This window comes from Helicoverpa zea, chromosome 1, assembly GCF_022581195.2.
Source record: "Helicoverpa zea isolate HzStark_Cry1AcR chromosome 1, ilHelZeax1.1, whole genome shotgun sequence".
Classification (NCBI taxonomy): domain Eukaryota; kingdom Metazoa; phylum Arthropoda; class Insecta; order Lepidoptera; family Noctuidae; genus Helicoverpa; species Helicoverpa zea.
Window position 1 is genome coordinate 15406838 of NC_061452.1, and position 22117 is coordinate 15428954.

General features: G+C 49.2%; 5 protein-coding genes across 7 annotated transcripts; all 5 read left to right on the forward strand.

Annotated features, from left to right (window-relative positions):
• Positions 1–2711: 2711 nt before the first annotated feature.
• On the forward strand, positions 2712–5724 carry LOC124629674 (Down syndrome cell adhesion molecule-like protein Dscam2). Its single transcript, XM_047163190.1, has 6 exons — positions 2712–2754; positions 3297–3474; positions 3668–3954; positions 4167–4425; positions 5187–5400; positions 5497–5724. The coding sequence occupies exons 1-6, from the start codon at positions 2712–2714 to the stop codon at positions 5722–5724; spliced, it is 1209 nt and encodes a 402-aa protein (XP_047019146.1).
• A 3675-nt stretch (positions 5725–9399) lies between these two features.
• Positions 9400–11731, forward strand: LOC124629684 (Down syndrome cell adhesion molecule-like protein Dscam2). Its single transcript, XM_047163200.1, has 5 exons — positions 9400–9595; positions 9679–9824; positions 10381–10705; positions 10791–10994; positions 11505–11731. The coding sequence occupies exons 1-5, from the start codon at positions 9400–9402 to the stop codon at positions 11729–11731; spliced, it is 1098 nt and encodes a 365-aa protein (XP_047019156.1).
• Positions 11732–12161: 430 nt separating this feature from the next.
• On the forward strand, positions 12162–14225 carry LOC124633505 (contactin-2-like). Its single transcript, XM_047168755.1, has 4 exons — positions 12162–12421; positions 12548–12693; positions 12836–12906; positions 12976–14225. The coding sequence occupies exons 1-4, from the start codon at positions 12171–12173 to the stop codon at positions 13369–13371; spliced, it is 864 nt and encodes a 287-aa protein (XP_047024711.1). The 5' UTR covers positions 12162–12170; the 3' UTR covers positions 13372–14225.
• LOC124629693 (Down syndrome cell adhesion molecule-like protein Dscam2) lies at positions 13473–15283 on the forward strand. Its single transcript, XM_047163208.1, has 6 exons — positions 13473–13479; positions 14082–14231; positions 14306–14429; positions 14510–14700; positions 14812–14973; positions 15053–15283. Exons 1-6 carry the CDS (start codon positions 13473–13475, stop codon positions 15265–15267), a joined length of 849 nt encoding a protein of 282 aa, XP_047019164.1. The 3' UTR covers positions 15268–15283.
• A 406-nt stretch (positions 15284–15689) lies between these two features.
• LOC124631335 lies at positions 15690–19359 on the forward strand. Of its 3 annotated transcripts, none has more exons than XM_047165701.1 (9): positions 15690–15898; positions 16091–16260; positions 16337–16445; positions 16506–16685; positions 16750–16890; positions 17002–17226; positions 17481–17579; positions 17670–17891; positions 19161–19359. In XM_047165701.1, the coding sequence occupies exons 1-8, from the start codon at positions 15694–15696 to the stop codon at positions 17846–17848; spliced, it is 1308 nt and encodes a 435-aa protein (XP_047021657.1). In that variant the 5' UTR covers positions 15690–15693; the 3' UTR covers positions 17849–17891; positions 19161–19359. The 3 variants fall into 3 exon arrangements, with proteins under 3 accessions (XP_047021657.1, XP_047021643.1, XP_047021649.1); XM_047165687.1 differs by having other exon boundaries at positions 17670–17844; XM_047165693.1 differs by having other exon boundaries at positions 16521–16685; positions 17670–17844.
• The last annotated feature ends 2758 nt before the right edge of the window (positions 19360–22117 follow it).

Genomic DNA, 22117 nt, shown 5'->3' on the forward strand with positions numbered 1-22117 from the left:
TCACTTGCAGGTGCTCCTTTGGAGAGAGTTGAGACTATTCGGGACTTAGGCGTGCATCTTAGCTATAACCTGTCTTTTACTTCTCACTTTGACAGCATTACCGTGAAAGCTGCTAAAATGGCAGGTTTTATTAAAAGAGCGTGCAAAGAGTTTAAAGGCACTGCAGCGTTAAAAACTCTGTTTAATAGCCTTGTTCGTAGCACGTTGGAATATGCTTCCTCGGTCTGGAATCCAATGTACAGCGTTCACTCGGACAGAATCGAACGGATTCAACGAAGCTTTACACGTTACTTACGGTTCAGGGATAATAGCTGCCCCAACAGAGCTGACTACACGCTTCGTATGAATCATTTTGGACTGTCTTCTCTGCAAGATCGTAGAATTCTGGCGGATATGGTTCTGCTTTTCAAGATAGTGAACGGTCAAACATGCACTCCCGAACTGCTTGAACAGATCAAATTAGACGTTCCTCGCGGGTGTCGGGTGAGATCGGTTAGGGCACGTAGTACATTTGTGAGTAGAAGCTGTCGTACAAACCTGGGACGCTCCGCTCCCCTTAATAGGATGATGGACACTTACAATAAGATCAGTGCCAGTACTCAAGATGCTGACATTGATATATTTTCGGATGCTCTCTCTCAATTTCGCTCTAAAATTATAAAAGAAGGATTGATTCGTAGTTCTCACTGATCTCCCATCAATAAATATTGTTAATTAAGTTTTTTATGGTTGGATCTCGTTAATTTTATTGATTTATTACTTGATTTAATTTTGTTTAATTTAATTGTCTAATTTATCAAATTTTGTATTATTTTATTTTAATTTCTTAATTGTATAGTTTATGTTTTAGTTACTTTTAATTTAATTTTATTGATTTAAGTTATTTACAGCCGACCACGCTATTATCTGTGAGCGCTGTGCACGCCTGTAAGTGATTTATTTACACAGAACTAACAATTCTATACTAATATCTGCGTAGTATTTGTAAATAAGTTGTTGGTGTGCCTTGTAATTTAATAATAAATAAATAATAAATTGGTAAAGCGTGTGTTTTTCGCATCTCGTAGTACATTTGCTGCGGACTGCTACGGAAAGCTACGAGCGCTACGACGCTACGTAGCACGTGTAGCCGCCGGAGGCGCTCGGTGCTGAACATAACAACTGATACTTACTACACTGCCGAGTCTACGCCTGGTTGTTGTGTGCTTTGTTATAACGTCGTACATTCCCGAACCACTCTGTGCTACTCATGTCACACAGTTCTAAAATGTTACCACTATACAAACACTAAATTCTTGCTATAAATTCCGTCACTGTTATCTATCGCATAAAAAAATGTAAACTTACAGCTCGACTACGGTAACTAGTCACGCCGCTTCCAAAACCACCGACTAAATGCAATATAACCATCTCGGCCAATCAAACAATTTTTTAATGCTTTTAGTTTTAGGTTCTGTACAAGAATAGTTTTTAATGTTAATATTTTTATGGACTAAATAAAAAATATTGAATGAAACGACAAATAAATTACCTAATCAGGTTAAGAGAACACTGCAAACTTTTAGTCAGTCTATAGTTTGTTTGAGCTCATAATGTAAAAGTATGTAGTACTTTACAAATGATGATGATAATATAATCGGTCACGGCGGCTGGTATCATTTAGGATTAGCCAACTGCGAAGGGCATGTTATAGTGCACAAGCATGTGCGTGAACGTCGAACGAACAACATAAAGGTCGCCGGAAGACGCTGGATGCAGGTCGCTTCCAACAGGTATCTGTGGAGATCTAAGGGGGAGACCTATGTTCAGCAGTGGACGTCCTATAGCTGAGACGATGATGATGATGATGATGTGCACGAACACATGTGCAACATCGGAGAGAGATCAGGCGCAGGACCAACATTAACGTGGACTCCGATGCACCGGTGTATCAATCACCTACAGACTCCGGGAAACTTAGTGAAAGTTTCTGAAACCCACAAAGCGAATGCGGGCCGGTGCACGACCCGGAAATCAAACCCGATCCCTCATGTACAGCAGCCACGCTATGCGACAGCTAGACATACATTATAAATATCAGGTTGTTTGAGCATCAGCACCTGCAACACAAGTCAATAAATAAGTTTATCATGAGGCTAACCGACCGTGTGTGCAAGATATTATATTATTATTATTTCTCGTTATTTTTTAAATACCTCACATCTATACGTGGGTGAAATTGGCACGGGCCGAAGCCAGGTACGGTTAAATAAAATGAATTGTAGTTATTAAGTATTTAATAATGTTCGGGTTAATCTGCATGTGTTTACAATAGCTGTTTTCTGGAATAGAATAGAATAGAACCTATAAATAGATATAAGTAGACAGACTAATTATCAATGACTTGGGTTATTGTATAGGTTGTTTGGAATGACTCCTGCTAAATATTGTGCTGGATAATATGATAGAATTGTCTTGACATGGGTAATATTCCGGTGTGTTAGTAACAAGAGGGCAACAGGGACATGAGCTGAAGGGTGAGGTTACCTCGGCGGACTTTAAACGCAGATCACGCGCTCCCTGTGGGCATACTCGCCACTTATTATTATTATTACATTTAGCTGCCATCATGTGACTTGTCGGAAGGTTGGAAAGCCGGCGCGAGGCGCGGGGTGTGGGGCGCGGGGCGCGGGGCGCGGGGTGCAGGGCGCGGGGTGCGGGCGGGGGCAGACATGCCGCCGCTGCTGCCGCTGCTGCTGGCGCTGCTCGTGCCGCGTGAGTATCCCGCACTGGCGCACCTGTGTACTTGTCGCATCATTTCCTAACACATATATACTTATGTAGTTTAGGCAGTAATCGAGCGATACCGCTAATTAATTCAACACGTTCCTCGCTAGCCGAATGATCCCTGACTGCGAAATGTTTAATATCATCTGAGATGACTATAAATGCAATGGTTACTCAATCTAACTGTAAAAGTAAACAAATACTATAAGCAAGCAGCAACCAACTCAACTGAATTACACATTTGAGGACAATTCTGTGAGAGGACAGCGACGCAACTTTCACAAAGTAGCGGCGGCCGCGCGCCCGCTCGCTCCCGCCGACAAACGGCCACTTTTTTTAGGTCAAACGGTTTTAAAACTGAAGTTGCGCTGTTAGACTTTTAAGTGGCTTAAAGTTAGTCTTTGTTTATGTGCGGAATCCCACCGCGGGCTCTCAAACTCGTATCTTGGAATAAATTCGTAATTGTTCTCAGAAGAAATCGCATAAAAATACGTAGGTCGTGAGGTACGAGTGATAACACAATGGTGTAGGTTTGCGCGCGGAGCTGACGATGCGCGCACCGGTGCTGGTGCGCGAGCCGCCGCCGCGCGTGACGTACGCGGCGCGCGCCGGCGTGCGGCTCACGTGCGCCGCGCGCGCAGACCCGCCGCCCGACGTCACCTGGCTCGCCGACGACGGCGCAGTGCTGAGGGACCTGCCGCCGCACAGGTGCGCACACACGACGTCGAGCACCGCCGTTTGCGAAAATGGAGCCCAATTATTACTATCTTACGTCTCACCTTGTAGACTTTGGTTCTTAATTCCAGCTAAAAATCTAAATCTTAAATTTTAATAGCATTAATTTATAGAAAAGCATGTAAACTGTCATTTGAGTAGGAACATATATTCGGTGTGGATACAGGCGCATATACAACAACGGCACGCTGGAGATATTGGCGACGAGCGCGCACGCGGCGGCGGCGCAGACGACGGTGCGGTGCCGCGCCGCCAACGCGCACGGCGTGACGCTGTCGCGCGACGTGACGCTCGTGCCGGTGGGCGAGGCGGCGTGGGAGGCGGCGGCGCGCGCGGGGGACGCGGCGGCGGGCGCGGTGGCGGCCGTGCACTGCGGCGCCGCCGACCCGCTGGTGCGGGCCGAGCTCTGGTACCGCGGCGACGTGCTGCTGCACCTCGACCCGCCCGCGCCAGGTACCTATCACTCCATAAAACAAATTATTGACTCTCTAACGAAAACTATTGAGAGGTGCCAAGGAGAGAGCTGGTTGACCGCGGCCATCATTGCATCTCTGCCGTAAGTCTTTCTTGTGTAATAAGATGACGACGTGCGCGCCAGCTAAGTGTAACATATGTAGACACAAACATGTATAGCAGTGTTAGTGTGAGTGTGGGTGTATGTACAGAGTCGCGCTACCTGGTGGCTGGCAACACGCTGCTGATCCGCGAGGCTGGCGCGGCGGACGCGGGCGCGTACAGCTGCCTGGCGCGCCACGAGCTGTCCGGCGCGGCCCGGCGCGCGCGCCCCGCCACGCTGTCCGTGCGCGGCGCGGGTCCCGCATCGGCGCCGCGCCTGCTGGCCGCGCCCGCCGAGCTCAGCGTGCCGGCCGGCCAGCTCGTGTGTCTGCCGTGCGTCGCCTCCGACCACCCCCCGCCGCAGTACACGTACGCATTGTCTATCATGCTAATACATAACCAAAACGCTTAAGCTCCTTACTAAGTAAATAATAAGTTTTTTGATAATATATTTTGCACCCTGTATTCGGTTTTATCTGCTAGGTTAGGATTCTTTTATTAATTTATCTTCTTCGGTTTCATCTAAGTAGTTATATTTAGATTCTTTTATTTCATCATCATCATCACCCGAGCCTTTTCCCAATTGTTGGGGTCGGCTTCCAGTCTAGCCGGATTCAGTTGAGTACCAGTGTTTAACAAGGAGCGACTGCCTATCTGACCTCCTCAACCCAAGTACCCCAGCAACCCGATACCCGTTGGTTAGACTGGCGTCAGACTTACTGGCTTCTGTGACATACGTGGATGTTCAATGACAGCCGGGACCAACAGTTTAACGTGAAATCCGAAACACAGCCATTGGTGTCCAAGATATACTTAGAATGTATGTACATAAAAACTTAGAAAAATTGCATTGGTACTCGTCCTCATACTTGATAGCTTGGCTCTTTACTCACTAGGCCACCACGACTTTTATTTAGATTCTTTTATTTATTTATCTATTACCTATAGTATACTTTTTTTGTATGTTTGTTATATTGTTTACTTTTTGATTCCTTTAAGAAAAATAAACGCGCTCACGTCGCTCACGGCTTCTTTCTCATTTGCATTTTTTTGATGTGATCATCTTGATTTTTGAGAGCTTGTTGTTAATTGACAAGTGGCAGGTGGTGAAGTGTGTGTATGTGGCGCAGGTGGTACCGCTCGCGCGAGGGTCGGCTGCAGCCGGCCAGCGCGCCGGAGGACGGCTGGGCGTGGGGGGGCGGCGCGGCTCGCTGCGTGCGCGCTGCCGCCCACCACGCCGGCCTCTGGATCTGCAAGGCTTACAATGTGTTCGGCGACGCCACCGCGCACACCACGCTGCACGTGCAGGACTCACTCAGCGTCACCGTCACGCCCACCGTGCTAGTGAGCGCACTCACCACTTTAATAATCTAATATAAAAATATTGTTTTAAACGGAGCCCCGTCTCCCAACTGTAGACTGAGCATCTGTACTGTGCAGGTGGCGCAGGCGGGCAGCACGGCGCGGTTCAACTGCAGCGCGTCGGACGCGCGCGCGGCGCTGGGCTGGCTGCACGACGGCGCGCCGGCGGGCGCGGGCGCGGCGCTGCTGCTGCGCGGCGTGGCGCGCGCCAGCCGCGGCGTCTACCAGTGCGTGGCGCGCCGCGCGCACGACTCCGCGCAGGCCGCCGCGGAGCTGCGCCTTGGCGGTGAGCGCGCGCTACATTGATTTTGACCCAAATCTTCACAAATAAGTGCCTACTCAAATGGAGCATATCTATTTTGGAGTATATCTATTTTGGAGTATTGACTCCACGAAAAATGAGTGATATTGCATGTGCGCAGATTCGACACCGGAACTGCACTACACGTTCATCGAGCAGGCGCTGCGGCCGGGCGGCGCGGTGTCGCTGCGCTGCGCCGCGTCCGCCTCGCCGGCGCCGCGCTTCACCTGGCTGCTGGACGAGCAGCCGCTCGAGCACGTGCGCGCGCCGCACCGCTACTTCATCAGCGAGGAGACGTCGCTCAACGGCGACGTGGTGTCCACGCTCAACATGAGCTCGGTGGCGCCGGAGGACGGCGGCCGCTACACGTGTCGCGCGCACAACGCGCTCGGCCACGCGCACCACTCCGCACGCCTCAACATATACGGTACTCACCTCCGCAGCGCTCGCGGTGTGCCGACACCCGCTACGGCATATACGAACAACTAGCAAACTTGACAAGATTATTATCGAAACAATAAACTGTTAGGATTGGAATGAACTCTTATCGGTTTCACTCATGAATAGTGTACTTTGATACACCGCAGGGCCGCCGTCGATCCGCGCGCTGGGCCCGGTGCGCGTGGTGGCGGGCGCCAACGCTACCGTCTACTGCCCCTACGCCGGATATCCGATCAGGTCCATAGAGGTGCATTTTGATAGGATATTTCCTAAATTTACTAGTGCTAGGTCAATCGATGATAGACCATGCGTCATTTTCGTTGTGGTATAAAACGACACGATAACGCTGGCATTGAACTAATCACATTAAATTAAATAGGTAAATACGTTAATATGTATATGTTTGTCGATTAACACAGAGTACACTAAATATAACATAAATTATAAATTTAAAAAAAACCCCCGACCCAAAAAAAGCACGCAATTATTATGATAAAAGGTTAAAAACGCTAAACCCTATAAAAAGCAAAAAATAACTTTTAACACTACGTAAGTACCAACTAAAGCATGTCAGACTAAACTTAATTTTTTCGTGTCGGGGGACCGCTCTAATTTATTAGCTTAACGTTAGAAGTAATTATATACTACTACATTATATATACTTCTTATAACTTTTTATATAATTTTGTTTAGATACGTGTTTTTTATACGACTGTTGTAATTAAGTAGGTATCATTTGATTAATGTAGTATTTTTAAAGGTAAAAAGCGGTCCCCCGACACGTCAAAATTTAGTTTAGTCTGACATGCTTTAGTTGGTACTTACGTAGTGTTAAAAGTAATTTTTTGCTTTTTATAGGGTTTAGCGTTTTTAACCTTTTGTCATAATAATTGCGTGCTTTTTTTGGGTCGGGGGTTTTTTTTAAATTTATAATTTAATTTTATTTCATGCTTTTTGAAGGAGCTCCTTAATTTTTCCTTCTTTCATTTAATTTCTTTTATTTTAAGATGTGGTCGCTATATGCGATCTCGGCCAAAGGAAGCTGTTTAACAATCCTCATTACAAAGTGGCTCTGGGAGAATTGCACAGATTGAGAAACAATAAAGATTAACCTTTGGTCATTTTAGACTTTCAGCAAAAATACATATAAATCGGTTTATCCGTTTTATTCCGGTATTCCAGGGTTTCATCCGCCACATCCTATTTCCAGCATCAGGTTCTAGTCAATTAGAAAAATGAAGAGAACTAGTCAAGACAATTTTGACATTTTCCATGATCCCTATAATAAATTTAAGCGCAATGTAAATGCCTCTTATAAATTAAATTTTGCACAAAATTGACCAATTTGAATAGTACCTTGTCATTTGCCTCTATCGATTCTTCTTCTTTTTTTTATTATTATTTTTGTTATGCATAGTTTGGTTTAGTTTAATTTAAGTTATTTTTAATTTGAATGTTGTGCGCACCTGTAATTAACATATTTACGCAGGACTTATTACAATTATAAACTTATATATGTGAAAGTATTTGTAAATAAGTTGTTGGTGTGCCTAAATAAATAAATAAATAAATAAATAAATAAGACAAATTCAACGAGCCCAAACTCGATGGGTTTACTAAAAGGCAGTTTAGGGTTACGTCTCCTATCTTCGTGTCCTAACAGCAGACCAGCTCAGTGGTTCCAGAAGACATTAGTGTTTCAAATTTCTAATCCCACATATGCTTGCAAGTAAATTGAGCGTGTAACATTCCTATCACACCTAACAAACGAGCTGATGACCTTGAAGACCTGAACCGATTTCCACCAAACATAGCTAAGAACACTCCCGAATGACATTCCTTTCAAACAAAAAAAGTCGCATTACAATCGGATCATCCGTTTGGGAGCTACGATGCCACATACACACACACACACACACACACACACACACACACACACACACACACACACACGTCAAACTTATAACACCCCGTCGTTTTTGCGTCGGGGGTTAAAAAGGACAATGAGTGCTTTGGTCTACCTCTCCTCTAGCATTAAGTGATATATCAATAGAAAGCTTGTGTTATGTAGAGTATTTTCTGGTATGGCGGCGATTGTCATTTGTTAGTATTTAGGGAGTTAGAACGTGTTTAGTGAAATAATAACTGTCTTAAATCTGCTGTAGCTTCTAAAGTACTGACAATTTGTTAGAGGTATTTTAGTACGAAATGTTCTATATAAAAAGGCCTTTCCAGTGATATATGATTCATTACTAGAGAAGGAATCTAAGAACATGAAACTAACTATCGATAATATTATCTAAAATAAGCTCTAACTTCTAAAGTACTTGTAATACGTTGGAGGTATGTTCATACGAAATGATCTATTTAAAAAGGCCTTTCCAGTGATAAATAATTCATTACTAGAGAAGGAATCAAAGAACTGTCTTGAAAGCCCATATCGATAAAAAGAAAACCTTAAACATGTTCTAACATCTAAAGTACTAAGATTTGGTGAGGAGTATGTTAGTACAAAATGTAACGCTTGAAAAGACCTTTCAAATGATGTATGACTCATTACTAGAGGGGGAGTAGACCAACATCCAAACATTTCGCCCATTCTCCTTTGCGAGAATTAGAACAACATTAACCTAAGTCATTACAAACAGTATACACCGTGACTCAATCTATCCGACATAAAATACCACTAGACATAATTATTAATTTTATAGCCTTACTTAATTAAGATAATAGGTGCAAAGAAAAATACTGAAAAAAAAATGTTTACGTATCAAACGGTAGAAAGTAGGTACCTTCCCAACGCGCCGCGCTCCATTGATACAAGATTCGGGCAGCGCTCACAACAGGGTGTTCTTATAATCTACGTCATGCATCATAATAATGAATTAATTTTTATTTTTAAATTATTCAAATCTCGTAAATATATATATTTTTTATATGAACGTTTACTAGTCATTGGATACATGAAGTGGGCTGCCGTTGTAAGACGACTAAAAAGTCACGGTGTATACAAATGTACTCTGTGGTTTTTTTTTCGTAATAAGCTTCCCCCTATAAATAACTGTTACACTTTAGTTTGTTACTATTAATAAATATTATGAAATTGTGATTTCTACTATATTCCGACAATATGTGTCTAGTTTATGAGAACTGCTTAAAAAAGGAGTGGATTATGTCGGTATTGAGAAATATGAGTCATTTAAAGAAAGACAGCGGCTGGAGCGTTGAGGTATCGTATGATGTGTTGTGGCAGCTCCATCTCGTGGTGGCGGCGCGGGTCGGGCGTGGCGGTGGGCGGCGCGGGCCGCGTGAGCGCGCGCGGCCCCGAGCTGCGCCTGGCGCCGGCACTGGCGCCCGACGCCGGCGTCTACGCCTGCGCCGTGGCGGCGCCCGCGGGCCCTGCCGCTCGCCGCGACATCGACATACAAGTCCGCAGTCAGTACACACCTCTTCAAATTACTGACCTTGTTATTCAAACTACAAGTGTTCGATTGAAATAAATATTGAATTTTTTCCAGACCCTCCGAAAATTTCTCCATTTATTTTTTCATCGGAACTCACTGAGGGTAGTTCAGTGCAGGTGCTGTGCGGCGTGTCGTCCGGGGACAAGCCCATGTACTTCACATGGCTTAAGGACGGTGCTCCTCTACCGCCGAACCTACAGGTACCGTGCTGTTACATACTGCTGCCGGCGTCAGTCTCCTCTACCAATCTTGAAAGTTTAACCGATAACATTTCATGCTCACATTGTCATTCAACTTACTAAACATCATAATCTTGACCTTTTATTTATTTATTTTATTCACTATTTCTTTATCCCAGTAAGGCTTAGGCCTCGGCCTCGAATTTTGCGGGCAGCGGGGCGGCAGCGGCGGCGGCGCGGGCGGGCACCGAGTGCACCGCTCGTTGCCCGCTGTATTCGAGGGCCGGTCCATATGAATATACGCGTAAGATCCTGCCGCTCCCGCGCCGCCGCCGCTGCCGCCCCGCTGCCCGCAAAATTCGAGGCCGAGGCCTTACAGCAGTTACAGCCTCATTATCACAGGCATTATCAAGTGTCTAACCTTTTCCCATTATGTTGGAATCGGCTTCCAGTCTGACCTGGTGCAGCGAGTGCCTCAATAACCCGGGCAACCCTTGGTAAGACGGTTGTCAGACTTATTATAAAACAAGATGAACTGCCAACGGTAACTCAATGAAACGATTTCGTGTTCGTACAGATAGAAGAAAAGAGTCTGAATGAGTTCTCTCTACTGATGTTCTCGGATCTGACGGCACGACACAGTGGCGAGTACACGTGTCGCGTGTCCAACCACGCCGCCACCGTCAACTACACCGCGCAGCTCAGCGTCAAGGGTGAGTGTGCCCCCGCCTCCTGCGCACTGCGCCCGGCAGCCGTGGTGACCGTTGCTTTGCTCGCTGCAGTGGCTCCGGCGTGGGCCACGGAGCCCCTGGACGCGGCCGTGCTGCTGGGCGCGCCGCTGCAGCTCGAGTGCGCCGCCCGCGGACATCCCGCGCCCGCTGTCACGTGGTACCGCCGTATGGGTCAGTTACATCATTGCTTTTGCGGTTAGTTTGCGGAACTTGCCTTTCTGCAGCTTTGTTCCTACCAGTGAGCCCTTGCTTCCAGGCGAGGGCGCTTCGCTAGGCGGTGACAGTGGAGAGCAGTGGGAACCGGTGGGGGCAGGTGAATGGGGAGTAGACGGAGTGCGGGCGCGCAACGGTTCGCTCGCAGCCAGCGCGGCGGCGCGCGCGCACCAGGGCCTGTACCGCTGCGTGGCCGACAACGGAGTGGGGCCGCCGCTGCTCAAGCACGTCAACATTACTGTGCACGGTACCAAGCTTATCAACGCCTGCAATAGTGCGCTCATATTCCGTTCCATCATCATCAGACTACCTAATCTGTACCTAAATACGGTATCATACATAACCCGGTGTAGCCAAGTTGGCACCAATGTTTACTACTGCGGTGCCCAAAGGTACGTGCTGTACGAAGCACGAAAGAAGCTACACTATCCCCGAGTAACATATTTGAACTAGCCGTTTCCCCGCGTCCCGAGGGAGCTACTGCCCGCACCGGGATAAAATATAGCCTATGTTACTCGCAGATAATATAGCTTTCTAATGGTGAAAGAATATTTAAAATCGGTCCAGTAGTTTTTGAGTTTATCCATTACAACCAAACAAACAAAGTTTTCCTCTTTATAAAATTAGTATAGACTAGAGAAGAAGGTCCCCCAGGACGAGGGTAAAACCGCGGGAAAACAGCTAGTGCAACATTAAGAACGAATTCGAAAGTCGTTTGAGGCTAGTTATGTTCGCATGAGTGCGCGTGTATGTGCAGAGCCGGCGCACCTGGAGGGCGCGGGCGGCAACGCGTCGTGCGTGCGCGGCCAGCCCGCGGCGCTGGCGTGCGTGGCGCGAGGCGACGCGCCGCTGCACGTGCACTGGACGCACCGCGGCGCGCGCCTCGACACTGCCTCCTACCGGTGCGCATACACTTCTCTACACAATTTACTATCTTGTAGACAATTCATACAAACGTACTCATACGTGCTAGGCTTTCTTTAAATGACTCATATTTCTCAATACTCGATAAATCTACAAATAATAATACTACTTTAGGGATCATAGTTAGGTGGGATCCCTGATTGAGCACTGCCTCTTCTGGTCGTGGGGCGCAGGGGGTTGAGTGAAACACGGTGTTAGGATACCGGATATATTTCGTGTAAACCCCCAGATAGAACCGTTCATTCGGACCAGTGCGCAGTAACTGTCCGTGCATCGCATACCGTAGATACACCTATAAAGGGATAAAATAGTTGAGTTAGCCGTACGAGCACGACGTGAGCAGTGAGTGTCGCGCAGGTGGGCAGTGACGGAGACGCGCGCGGGCGGCGCACTGCGCTCCACGCTGCAGCTGCGCGCCGCCGAGCGCGCCGACGCCGGCGAGTACCGCTGCCACGCGCACAACCAGTTCGGGCGCAGCGAGCAACTGCACTACCTGCACATGGAAGGTATGCCTCGGTGTGCGCGCGCTCGGCGCCGCGCGCTGCCTGCTCACGCGCAGTGTGTCGCAGAGCCGCCGGAGGCGCCGCGCGGGCTGCGGCTGGGCGGCGTGGGCGCGCGCTGGGTGCGGCTGCAGTGGGCGGCGCCGCCGGGGCTGCAGTACGCGGCGCGCTACACGGCGCTGCACGCGCTGCCCGCCGCCGCCGACCGCTCCGCCGCCGCCAACCTGTCCGTGCGGGACGATGGGCCCAGGTGGACACCTTATCTCACACTCACACAGCCTATGTATATAATATGAATAGTTATTGCGTTAGACTATTTTATTATCACCACCATTAAGTTAGGTACCTTCTGTTCTGTAGATTTATATTTTTATAGAACAGACGCAGACGGGCTGCACACGCTGTCTGCCAGGCTGGAGGGACTGCGCCCTGCCGCCGCCTACTCCCTGCGCCTCACGGCGGCCAACCACGTGGGCGTGTCTCCGCACTCTGAACCTCTCATGTTTACTACGCTGGAAGAAGGTACAGCTCGTATCATTGATAGAGTGCTTGTCAACATTAAAGTATATAATTTATACTCGTGCGATTTATAAGTCGAAATATATAAATAAAATAAATAAATAGGACCGTAGTCAGACCAGAATATTGTCTATATTGCCCACAGCTCCCACTGCCTCTCCGCAAAATGTAAGAGTGAGAGCGGCTAATCCCGGGGAGCTGCGCGTGTCGTGGTCGGTAAGTACGACATGCTACAGAGGATGTCGCCGTGGGTAGGCTGCATGAACAGGCATGATGTTCGTACAGGCGCCGCCCCAGGACAGCTGGAACGGGGAGCTGCTAGGCTACGTGGCGACGTGGCGTGAGCTGGGCCGCTTCGAGGAGGAGGAGGCGGCGGCGCGCACCGGCAGCGCGGTGGCGCCCGGCTGGAGCAGCGCCGAGCTCGCGCTGGGCGGGCTGCGCTCGTCCGCGCGCTACGCACTCACCCTGCGCGCCTACAACCGCGCGGGCGCCGGGCCCGCCTCGCCCGCCGCCTACGCCAGCACGCCGGACGGCGAGCCCGACGCCGCGCCGGCGCACGTGGCGTGCGAGGCGCTGTCGCCGCGCGAGCTGCGCGTGCGCTGGTCGCCGCTGCCCTCCGCGCATGCGCTCCGGGGCTATGACCTCCACTACGCACCGCTGCACTTTGCTACCTGTAAATGACATTACTAACTGAATATTTGTATGTTTACTTACAATGTTTAGGGAAGGACTCGTCGCTAAGTCAAAACCGCTCGGATCATTTTACCAGGGATCGTCAGAAGATGGAAAGTCAGAAAACCATCTTATCAGGGGGTATTGCGCTGCCTGGGTAATTGATTTGTGGAGATCAAATCATCATCTACCAAGCCTTTTTCCAACTATGTTGGCGTCGGCTTCCAGTCTAACCGGGAGCAGCTGAGAGCCACTCAGAGCCAGTGTTTTACATGAAACGACTGGCTATATAATATCGGGTAATAATAATAATGGCGTCCTAGCCGATTGTCGACCACGGCGGCCGCTCTCATAAGCTAGTTATTACCTGGGACATATCCTACACATGCATTTGCGCCTCTATCGGTCAAATTCGGCTATACAAATCCCACAACAACAACAATCACACACACAAACGTACATCTCTCACCCTAAACGCATATACCTGCTCCGTTCCGTCGTGGGTAAAAAGCATTTAAATGTTATATTCAAAATAGGTATTTTGCATTTTGTATTTACAATTTAAATAGAAGTACTTCAAATAAATCGGATCTGTGGCTATATTAATATTTTGTTATTGCTAATCAGTTATGGCAATGAACGTAATTTGCTAGAAATAGCGAAATAATATTTGACGGTAGGTGTAAGCGGTACGTTAGCTAATTGTGTGTGTGTGACAGCGTGGAGCGGCGCGCGCGCCGGGCCGGGCGGCGAGGCCACGCTGCAGGGGCTGCGCGCCGCCACCAACTACTCCGTGTGGGTGCGTGCGCGCGCCGCCGCCGGGCCCGGCCCGCCCGCGCCGCCCGTCTACTGCGCCACCGCCGACGACGGTCAGTACCTACCCACCCCGCGCCTTGCGCCCCCCCCCCCCCCCACCTTCGCCTGACCGCGCCCCTGTCCGCAGTGCCCGAGCCCGTGCAGCACGTGCGCGCGCTGCCGGCCGGCGCGGCCGCCGTGCGCGTCACGTGGCTGTCGCCGGCCGCCGCGCACCTCACGCACTACACCCTGTACACGCGGGAGCTCGGCAAGTTCGTGTGTTACTCACTCGCATGCCTCACTACCGGAGACAATGTGCACTGCGCTGGTTAATAGCTTCCGTGATGTGTAGAGTGGGCGGTGAGTGGGCGCAGCGCGTGGAGGCCGCGGCGCCGGAGAGCACGCTGGGCGGCGCCCTGGAGCAGTGGCGCGAGGTGCGCGGCCTGCGCGAGCGCACCGTGTACGAGTTCTGGCTGCGCGCCGCGTCGGCCGCCGGCGCCGGCGCGCCCAGCCGCCCCGTCACGGCCGCGCCCGCTCCCTCACGTACGTTTAAGAAACCATACAGTTAAGCGGCTTTCCTGAAACTGTTTTGTGCACTTACCTAAATAACTGCGTTATACATGCTGGCAATTTAATTACCTGAACCGACTCTAGTGATGGCCAGGATATCGTCGTTCAGTCGCGTGGTGGTCGCAGCTCTCGGGTCGCGCGTGCGGTTGCGCTGCGCGGCGGTCGGGGCTCTGCCGCTACGCTGGCGCTGGTCGCCGCTGCCCGGCGCACACACGGTCACTGACGACGGGGATCTCATCATACACAGTAAGGGCGTACGCTAATACGCTGAGCGAGCTGGCACGGGCAGCCGAGACAGCGGCGACAGTATCGGGTGTGTCCGCAGAGGTGGAGGCGGCGGCGAGCGGCAACTACACGTGCGAGGTGCGCAACGCACTGGGCTCGGACGCGCTGGGCGTGGCGCTGTCGGTGCGCGCGCCGCCCGCCGCGCCCGCGCCGCGCCTGCGCAGCGCCGCCGCGCACGAGCTGCGCCTCGCCTGGGACCCGCCGCACGACGGCGGCGCGCACATACTCGGTAACACGAGCCTAATCAACTTCTAAATCGGCCAACACGCTTCCCACCTTATTGGCATCCAGTCGAACTGAATGCAGTTGAACTACTCTAAAATTAGCAAATTCTACAAATAAGGAAAGTGGAACTTTGTACATGACGTACAGATATGTGTACCTATGTATGTTTTGTACCCTTTCTCGTAAATACTACTACATTTTGAGGAAATTTGGCCTCTAGATCAGAATAACAAGTTCTTGGGGTTTCTTAGGGTGCAGGAGGTAGTTGCCTCAGGATCCCATGATACGGCGGCTCTACATTGGAGCCGTAAATTCTTGCAAGTTTATGAAAACGTTTTAAAAAAATTAAGATGGTGAACCCCACGAAAACCATCCACGTTCACGTTCACGCCTGTTGATGGGGCTTCACGGCACTAATGTAGAGCCGCCAATGTAGTGTCAGCCATTGCCGGAGTGATGAGGCTAGAGGCCGCGGCAGGGTACACGGTGTGGTGGTCGGGCGGCGCGCAGTCGGGCTCGCGGCGGCTGCCGGCGGCGGACACGGCGCTGCGGCTGGCGCGGCTGGCGTGCGGCGCGCGCTACCGCGTCACGCTGCAGGCGCACAACGCCGTCGGCGCCTCGCCGCACTCCGCGCCGCTGCTGGCGCGCACCAGGGGGGACAGTCAGTTCATTATCTACATCTTACATCTGCTCCATAAATAGACAACTCAAATAACATCATGTTTTTAGAGTTGCTATCGTTTAAATAACTTTCATAAAACTGCTATTATCAAATTGGAAGGTTGTCAGATGGATTCGATTGTGTCTATTCATTGCTCTTGTTTGAGAGAATGAGAGAATATACTGTGCATAGAGGCTAAGCCACCTCCGGGCAAAGAGTTCGTGTGGGCTAACAGCACGGCTCTGCGCCTCAACCTGCTGGCGTGGGGAGGCCGCTGCCCCGTGGCGGCGTGGTCCTTAGCGCTGCGGCCTGCAGGCGCGGGCGCCTGGCGCGACCTGCCCAGCGACGGGGAGACTGCCGAAGTAAGACCACGTGTTCGGATCGCTTGCCGAGCACTGACGTCACTGACACTTGTGCTTACTTACTAACCTCTTGCAGGCTGGCGGGCTGCAGCCGGGCGCTTGGTACGAGGTGCGCGTAGAAGCGCGGTCACCGGCCGGCGACACCACGGCACTGTACCGTGCCGCCACACATACGCTCAGCGGAGGTACATACACAGCCCTTACATGCTATGTTCCCGCTTCAGTTAAATAGCACACTTCAACAGTTTTACGTGAAACAGAACGCATAGGCGAGCCGGTGGAGGTGCCAAGCGAGGTGCGTGGGGTCGTGTTGGGCGGCGTAGGCGAGAGCTCGCCGGGAGGCTCCGGCGCGGCGCTGTGGAGGGCCGGCCTGGCGCCCGCGCTGCTGGGGGGAGGCCTGGCTGCGCTGCTGGCGGCGCTCGCGGGTACGTGCCGTGTGCCGCACTGCAGTCTCTCACAACTTGATGTAATTCATATTGGACTGTGCAGGGCTGGTGGTAGCTCGGCGACGGCAGGCAGCCTCCTGCCTGCGCCGCGACTGCTCCTTGCACCGCGTGTGCCAGCCGCACCCTCAGCTGTACACCACTGAGCCCAGTAAACGCAATGGCAAAACTCTTACTCCACCCGATCGTAAGTGTTGGTTTCCGAGATACGTAACTCTCTAAATTAACTAAAATATCGTAACAAGGCTGATATACATCATATGTATGTAGGTATATGTGTAAACGTGTACTTGTACAGTTGCTGGTGAATTGCACGAGATCAGTCCTTATGCAACGTTCAGTATGGCTGGAGGCGCAGGCGGCGCGGGTGGCGGGGGCGGTGCGGGGAGTGCGGGGGGTGCGACGCCGAGCGAGGGGGGCGGCGGGGGGGGCTGCGCGCTGCACCTGCGCACGTTCGGCCGCGCCGAGCCGCTCGACCTGGCCGCGCCGCCGCCCCGTCCCAACCTCCTGGCGCACACACCAGGTATTAACTTTCTACCATTACCATTGTCAAATAAAATTATTAACACTGATACGTACGTAGTTAGAAGGTAGGTAACACTAATGATCTAATCCTCTATGGGTGCAGCGGAAGTTAGTGTCGGACTTTAGTACTGACTAAATCTATCTAGGTTCTTTAAAGAGCTATTCGTCTACAAGTATGCGCTTACTCTTAGGAATAAAACTTTTTGGTAACCCACATAGTTCATATCATAAAAAATGTATTGTATGTGTCAGAGTACGGGCATTCTCGCGAAAGCGACTCGGAGTCGAGCGGCTCACCATGCGCCGCGTGCGCCGCGGAGCTGTACCGCGTGCCCGCCGCGCACCTGTCCGGTGAGACTCGCGCGCCCCGCCCCGCGCCCCACCCCGCGCCCCGCCCCGCACCCCGCCCGCTCGTCGCGCTCATCCGTCTCTGTGCCGCAGACACGCTACCTGCCGTTGACTCCAGCGCCGAGGACTCGGTGTACGCACCGGGAGCACCGGGGCCCCGCGCGCCGGGCTCCCACCAGCCGGGGGCCAGGGGCCCGCGCGGCCGTCCCGCGCCCCGCGCCCGCCGTCGACGTGACCACCCGCGCCACGCCGACCCGCCTACCGTCAGGTGAATGCGCACTATTCGCACACATTAAACGTACTTTTCTGCAGCAGGTACGCTACAATATTATCTATCACACAAAAGCACCTACTTCAATTATAAATAAATTATTTTCAATTAGGTAGGTATTAACTTACACTGTGAAATAGCACATAATTATGTTACTGTAATCTATAATATCTAAGCTGTGCTAATATTCGAACACATCATCAGGATAGTAAACTGGCATTTTCTGTTTTCAATGAAGCCACCGTTTCTAAGAAGAAGACGATATAGAGGACCGTTAGACTCGGTAATTACTTATTAAACCTGCATCGACTAGTGAGCCAGTCGCGACCCCAGCATGGCTTGTGCTTGCCGACGCTAACAACACACAGCGATCGCAGACTCTGCATGTTACCCCACCCCTTCCTCCTGCCAAGTAGATCATAGTGACTCAAACCTGATGTGAAGTCCCAAACGCTCCCATCTTTTTTGTTTCGGGGGATATCTTCATGGACTACCTCCGCCTGGGGAGAGGCAGAGGGGCTTGCCGGACTCTTACCGCCTAAAAACCCCGGCGACCTCCTTGTTCGTGCGCGCGGGCCGCAGGAATCCAGAATCTTCCGCAGCCCCACGCTAGTGCTGGCCCTCGCTCGGGCCACATCTCTTGCACGCGGTAGTAACGTGTTCACCAACTCGGTGCTTCACCGTAGGGGCACGCGCCGATACACACGCGCGCCTCACCGTCTCGAGTCCATTGAGAACGGGGTGGGGTCTTCCCCAAGTCTCTCGCCCTTGGACCCATTCATGGGGGCGGAAGAGGATGTTGTCCGCCCTTCTCCTGCCCCCGGTGCGCCTTCTGCGTCCCATCAGGGTCCATAATTGTGATAATCTTTGTATATTTTCCACTTAATGTAGGTACATTATGGAATGCAATAAACTATGATATGAAATCTCCCTCTCCCGTTCTCCTTCTGAAACGCTCCCGTCCTTCGTTAACGCAGAGAGGGTGATACGTTACCTAATTGTATTACCCATACCGGACATGATACCTTCAGCATTTTTACTGGGCAGTCCCGTATGCATCTTGAGAGTCCCGACCAGTATCATTCATTATTAGAATTAGAGACTTACCGTCTTACCACAAAAACTTTTAAACGTCAGTTTATGCCTTGTCTAAAAAATTGTCAAATTATGACGTTGACATATGGTTCATTTTGCAGCCAAAATTTTATTAGACAAGTGTAAAACAGGGTTTAAAGTTTTTGTAGTAAGGCCCTTATATACTTGGTTCTGCTTAAAATGATTGTTTGGATCAATGTACAGCAAATTGCTAACAGTGCCAGCAGGCGAGTTGCGCCAGAGCTACAGTAGCGGCTGGCGCGGGGCGGACACGAGGCGGGTACGAGGCGGCCTCGGGCGCGTGCCGCAGCTGTCCACGCGACCTGCTGTGCACGCTGTACATACTCACCTAGCTGTAAGCGTTGTCGTGTCATACCTCTTACCACATGTTGATTAAACTTATTTCCATGAGTTTCAGTACTTTGTTTCATTTCACTATCGAAATGCATGTGTCCTATTGAAGAAGAACTGATCGTTCTGTGTGCCGTTAGACTCTGATCTACTATGTGAGACAATAGTTCTTTCTTCTCTTCTATATTCTGTGTGTGTATCTGTGTACATGAACTATTAAATAAATAAAATAAATAAATAAATAAATAAATAGTTATTTTCATCCCACCATCTTGGCAAGAGTAGTTTTGCTCTTCGATATCGAAGTGCAAAAGCCGTTTTTAGCCTCTAGCTAAACTCTAGAGCTTCAAAGTAATTTGAATTTCGAACATCGTCGTGTACAATACTCCATTTCTGACAACCGTGACAAGACTTTTTAAACAAATAGATATTAAACAAATAATCATCATCATGATGATTACAATTATCAAATAAAATTATAATTAACGAATTAACTACTGCTTAAAAAATGATTCAAGTAATCAAGTCATTTTTGTTATTGTTTATAGGTGGATTTTTACCCTCATTTTATTTTTAAATTGAGCTTTAAAATAAATAAACTTTAATAGGTATGTAAGAGTATTTACGGCAATAATATACATATTTTATATTGTCATTATAAATTAAAAAAAAAAAAACCCCGACCCAAAAAAATGTGTGCAATCTTTGTGACAAAAGGTTAAAAACGCTAAACCCTATAAAAAGCAAAACATAACTTTTATCACACATGCAGAAGTTATTAAGTTTGTATTTTTTAATTGCGAATCATTTAAAGAGTGTCCAGGCTTTCATAAATATAAATATTAAAAAATTAAATTATAAATTTAAAAAAACCCCCGACCCAAAAAAAGTACGCAATAATTATGACAAAAGGTTAAAAACGCTAAACCCTATAAAAAGCAAAAAATAACTTTTAACACTACGTAAACTAAATTTTGTCGTGTCAGGGGACCGCTCTAATTCATTATTTTAGATACGTGTTTTTTTTTTAAACGAATGTTGTAATTAGGTAGGTATCATTTGATTTATGTAAGTATTTATGAAGGTAAAAAGCGGTCCCCCGACACGTCAAAATTTAGTTTACGTAGTGTTAAAAGTTATTTTTTGCTTTTTATAGGGTTTAGCGTTTTTAACCTTTTGTCATAATTATTGCGTACTTTTTTTGGGTCGGGGGTTTTTTAAATTTATAATTTAATTTTATTTCATGCTTTTAAAGGAGCTCCTTAATTTTTCCTTTAAATTATTTTATCTTAAGATGGGGTCGCTATATGCGATCTCGGCCAAAGGAAGCTGTTTAACAATCCTCATGACAAACTGGCTCTGGGAGAATTGCACAGATTGAGAAACAATAAAGATTAACCTTTGGACATTCTAGATTTTCAGCAAAAATATAAATCGGTTTATCCGTTTCATTCCGGCATTTCAGGGTTTCATCCGCCACATCCCATTTCCAGCATCAGGTTCTCGTCAATCAGAAATATGAAGAGAACTCGTCAAGACAAATTCAACGAGCCCAAACTCGATGGGTTTACTAAAAGGCAGTTCAGGGTTACGTCTCCTACCTTCGTGCCCTAACAGCAGGCCAGCTCAGTGGTTCCAAAAGACATTAGTGTTTCTAATTTCAGATCCCACATATACTTGCAAGTAAACTGAGCGTGTAACATTCCTATCACATCTGGCAAACGAGCTGATGACCTTGAAGACCTGAACCGATTTCCACCAAACATAGCTAAGAACACTCCCGACTGACATACCTTTTAAACAAAAAAAACCGCATTACAACCGGATCATCCGTTTGGGAGCTACGATGCCACATACACACACACACACACACACAGACACGTCAAACTTATAACACCCCGTCGTTTTTGCGTCGGGGGTTAAAAACAAGGGAAGTGTCATTTGCAAATAGAATAACATCTATAACGACAGTTTACACCATATGGATTGTGGTTTATGTATGCTAGGAACAGAAATGGACCAAGTATAGAGCCTTGAGGTACGCCCTTTTTAACCACTGTCTGCAAAAATTTTGAGCCGCAGATTTCCACTTTTTGCTATCTGTTGGATACGTAGGAAAAGACACGAGTTCGAGAGCCTATCCTCGAATTCCGTACCGTCTCAGTCAACGGATTTCTCTAATTACCTGACTTGAATATTAGATAGACTTTACTCTGTTTTACATCAAATCAGAAAATAAATAAATTAGTATTTAGTAGTCGCACGGTTCCAAAAGGTAGGTATTCGACTTCAAAAACCAGAACAGTGAAAAATAATTTGCACAGTGCATCGCGTACTAGCGTTGACATCGGACGCGCCGATTCATTCGGCCGAGCACGGTATTAGCCGTCGCCGCATTTTTTCACACCATGCGTTCCGAAGAACTCGTGGCGAACGAGGTCCTGGCGTTCCTGCAATACCAGCTGGACGTCATGGATGAGGTCAGTGTGACCCAGATCTGCACCTCAAATTTCACTGAGGCGGAGATACGCAGCGCCAAAACGCTGCTGTACGAGACGCTGCTTATGGCAGACCGAATGCCGTCCCGCAGGAGCGATGAAAAGGGAGAGAGGAGTCTCCAAGACATCATTAAAGTGCTGAAGGAGACCGACCCAGACGTACCAACTTTCGTGGCAAACGATTTGCGCAAACTGCCCCCGGTCACGTTTGACCACGTCGACGTCACCAGGTTATTGGCATTAGGGCATTAAAGGACATCACGAGTATGAGGTCTAGCCTAGTCGAGCTGCAGTTGAAGCTGGAAACATCGCAATCTACCATCAGC

Bases quoted from the DNA above. Each gene is read 5' to 3' on its own strand.
- LOC124629674 (XM_047163190.1), top strand. From the start codon at position 2,712: ATGCCGCCGCTGCTGCCGCTGCTGCTGGCGCTGCTCGTGCCGC. The intron at 3,475-3,667 runs GTGCGCACACAC...GTGTGGATACAG, and splicing joins AGGGACCTGCCGCCGCACAG to GCGCATATACAACAACGGCA. The intron at 5,401-5,496 runs GTGAGCGCACTC...TGTACTGTGCAG, and splicing joins CCGTCACGCCCACCGTGCTA to GTGGCGCAGGCGGGCAGCAC.
- LOC124629684 (XM_047163200.1), top strand. From the start codon at position 9,400: ATGTGTTGTGGCAGCTCCATCTCGTGGTGGCGGCGCGGGTCGGGCGTG. The intron at 9,825-10,380 runs GTACCGTGCTGT...GTGTTCGTACAG, and splicing joins CTCTACCGCCGAACCTACAG to ATAGAAGAAAAGAGTCTGAA. The intron at 10,706-10,790 runs GTCAGTTACATC...CCTTGCTTCCAG, and splicing joins CACGTGGTACCGCCGTATGG to GCGAGGGCGCTTCGCTAGGC.
- LOC124633505 (XM_047168755.1), top strand. From the start codon at position 12,171: ATGGAAGGTATGCCTCGGTGTGCGCGCGCTCGGCGCCGCGCGCTGCCT. The intron at 12,422-12,547 runs GTGGACACCTTA...ATATTTTTATAG, and splicing joins GTGCGGGACGATGGGCCCAG to AACAGACGCAGACGGGCTGC. The intron at 12,694-12,835 runs GTACAGCTCGTA...TATTGCCCACAG, and splicing joins GTTTACTACGCTGGAAGAAG to CTCCCACTGCCTCTCCGCAA.
- LOC124629693 (XM_047163208.1), top strand. The intron at 14,232-14,305 runs GTCAGTACCTAC...CCCTGTCCGCAG, and splicing joins CTGCGCCACCGCCGACGACG to TGCCCGAGCCCGTGCAGCAC. The intron at 14,701-14,811 runs GTACGTTTAAGA...AACCGACTCTAG, and splicing joins GGCCGCGCCCGCTCCCTCAC to TGATGGCCAGGATATCGTCG.
- LOC124631335 (XM_047165687.1), top strand. From the start codon at position 15,694: ATGAGGCTAGAGGCCGCGGCAGGGTACACGGTGTGGTGGTCGGGCGGC. The intron at 17,227-17,480 runs GTATTAACTTTC...TGTATGTGTCAG, and splicing joins CCTCCTGGCGCACACACCAG to AGTACGGGCATTCTCGCGAA. The intron at 17,845-19,160 runs GTGAATGCGCAC...AATTGCTAACAG, and splicing joins GCCGACCCGCCTACCGTCAG to TGCCAGCAGGCGAGTTGCGC.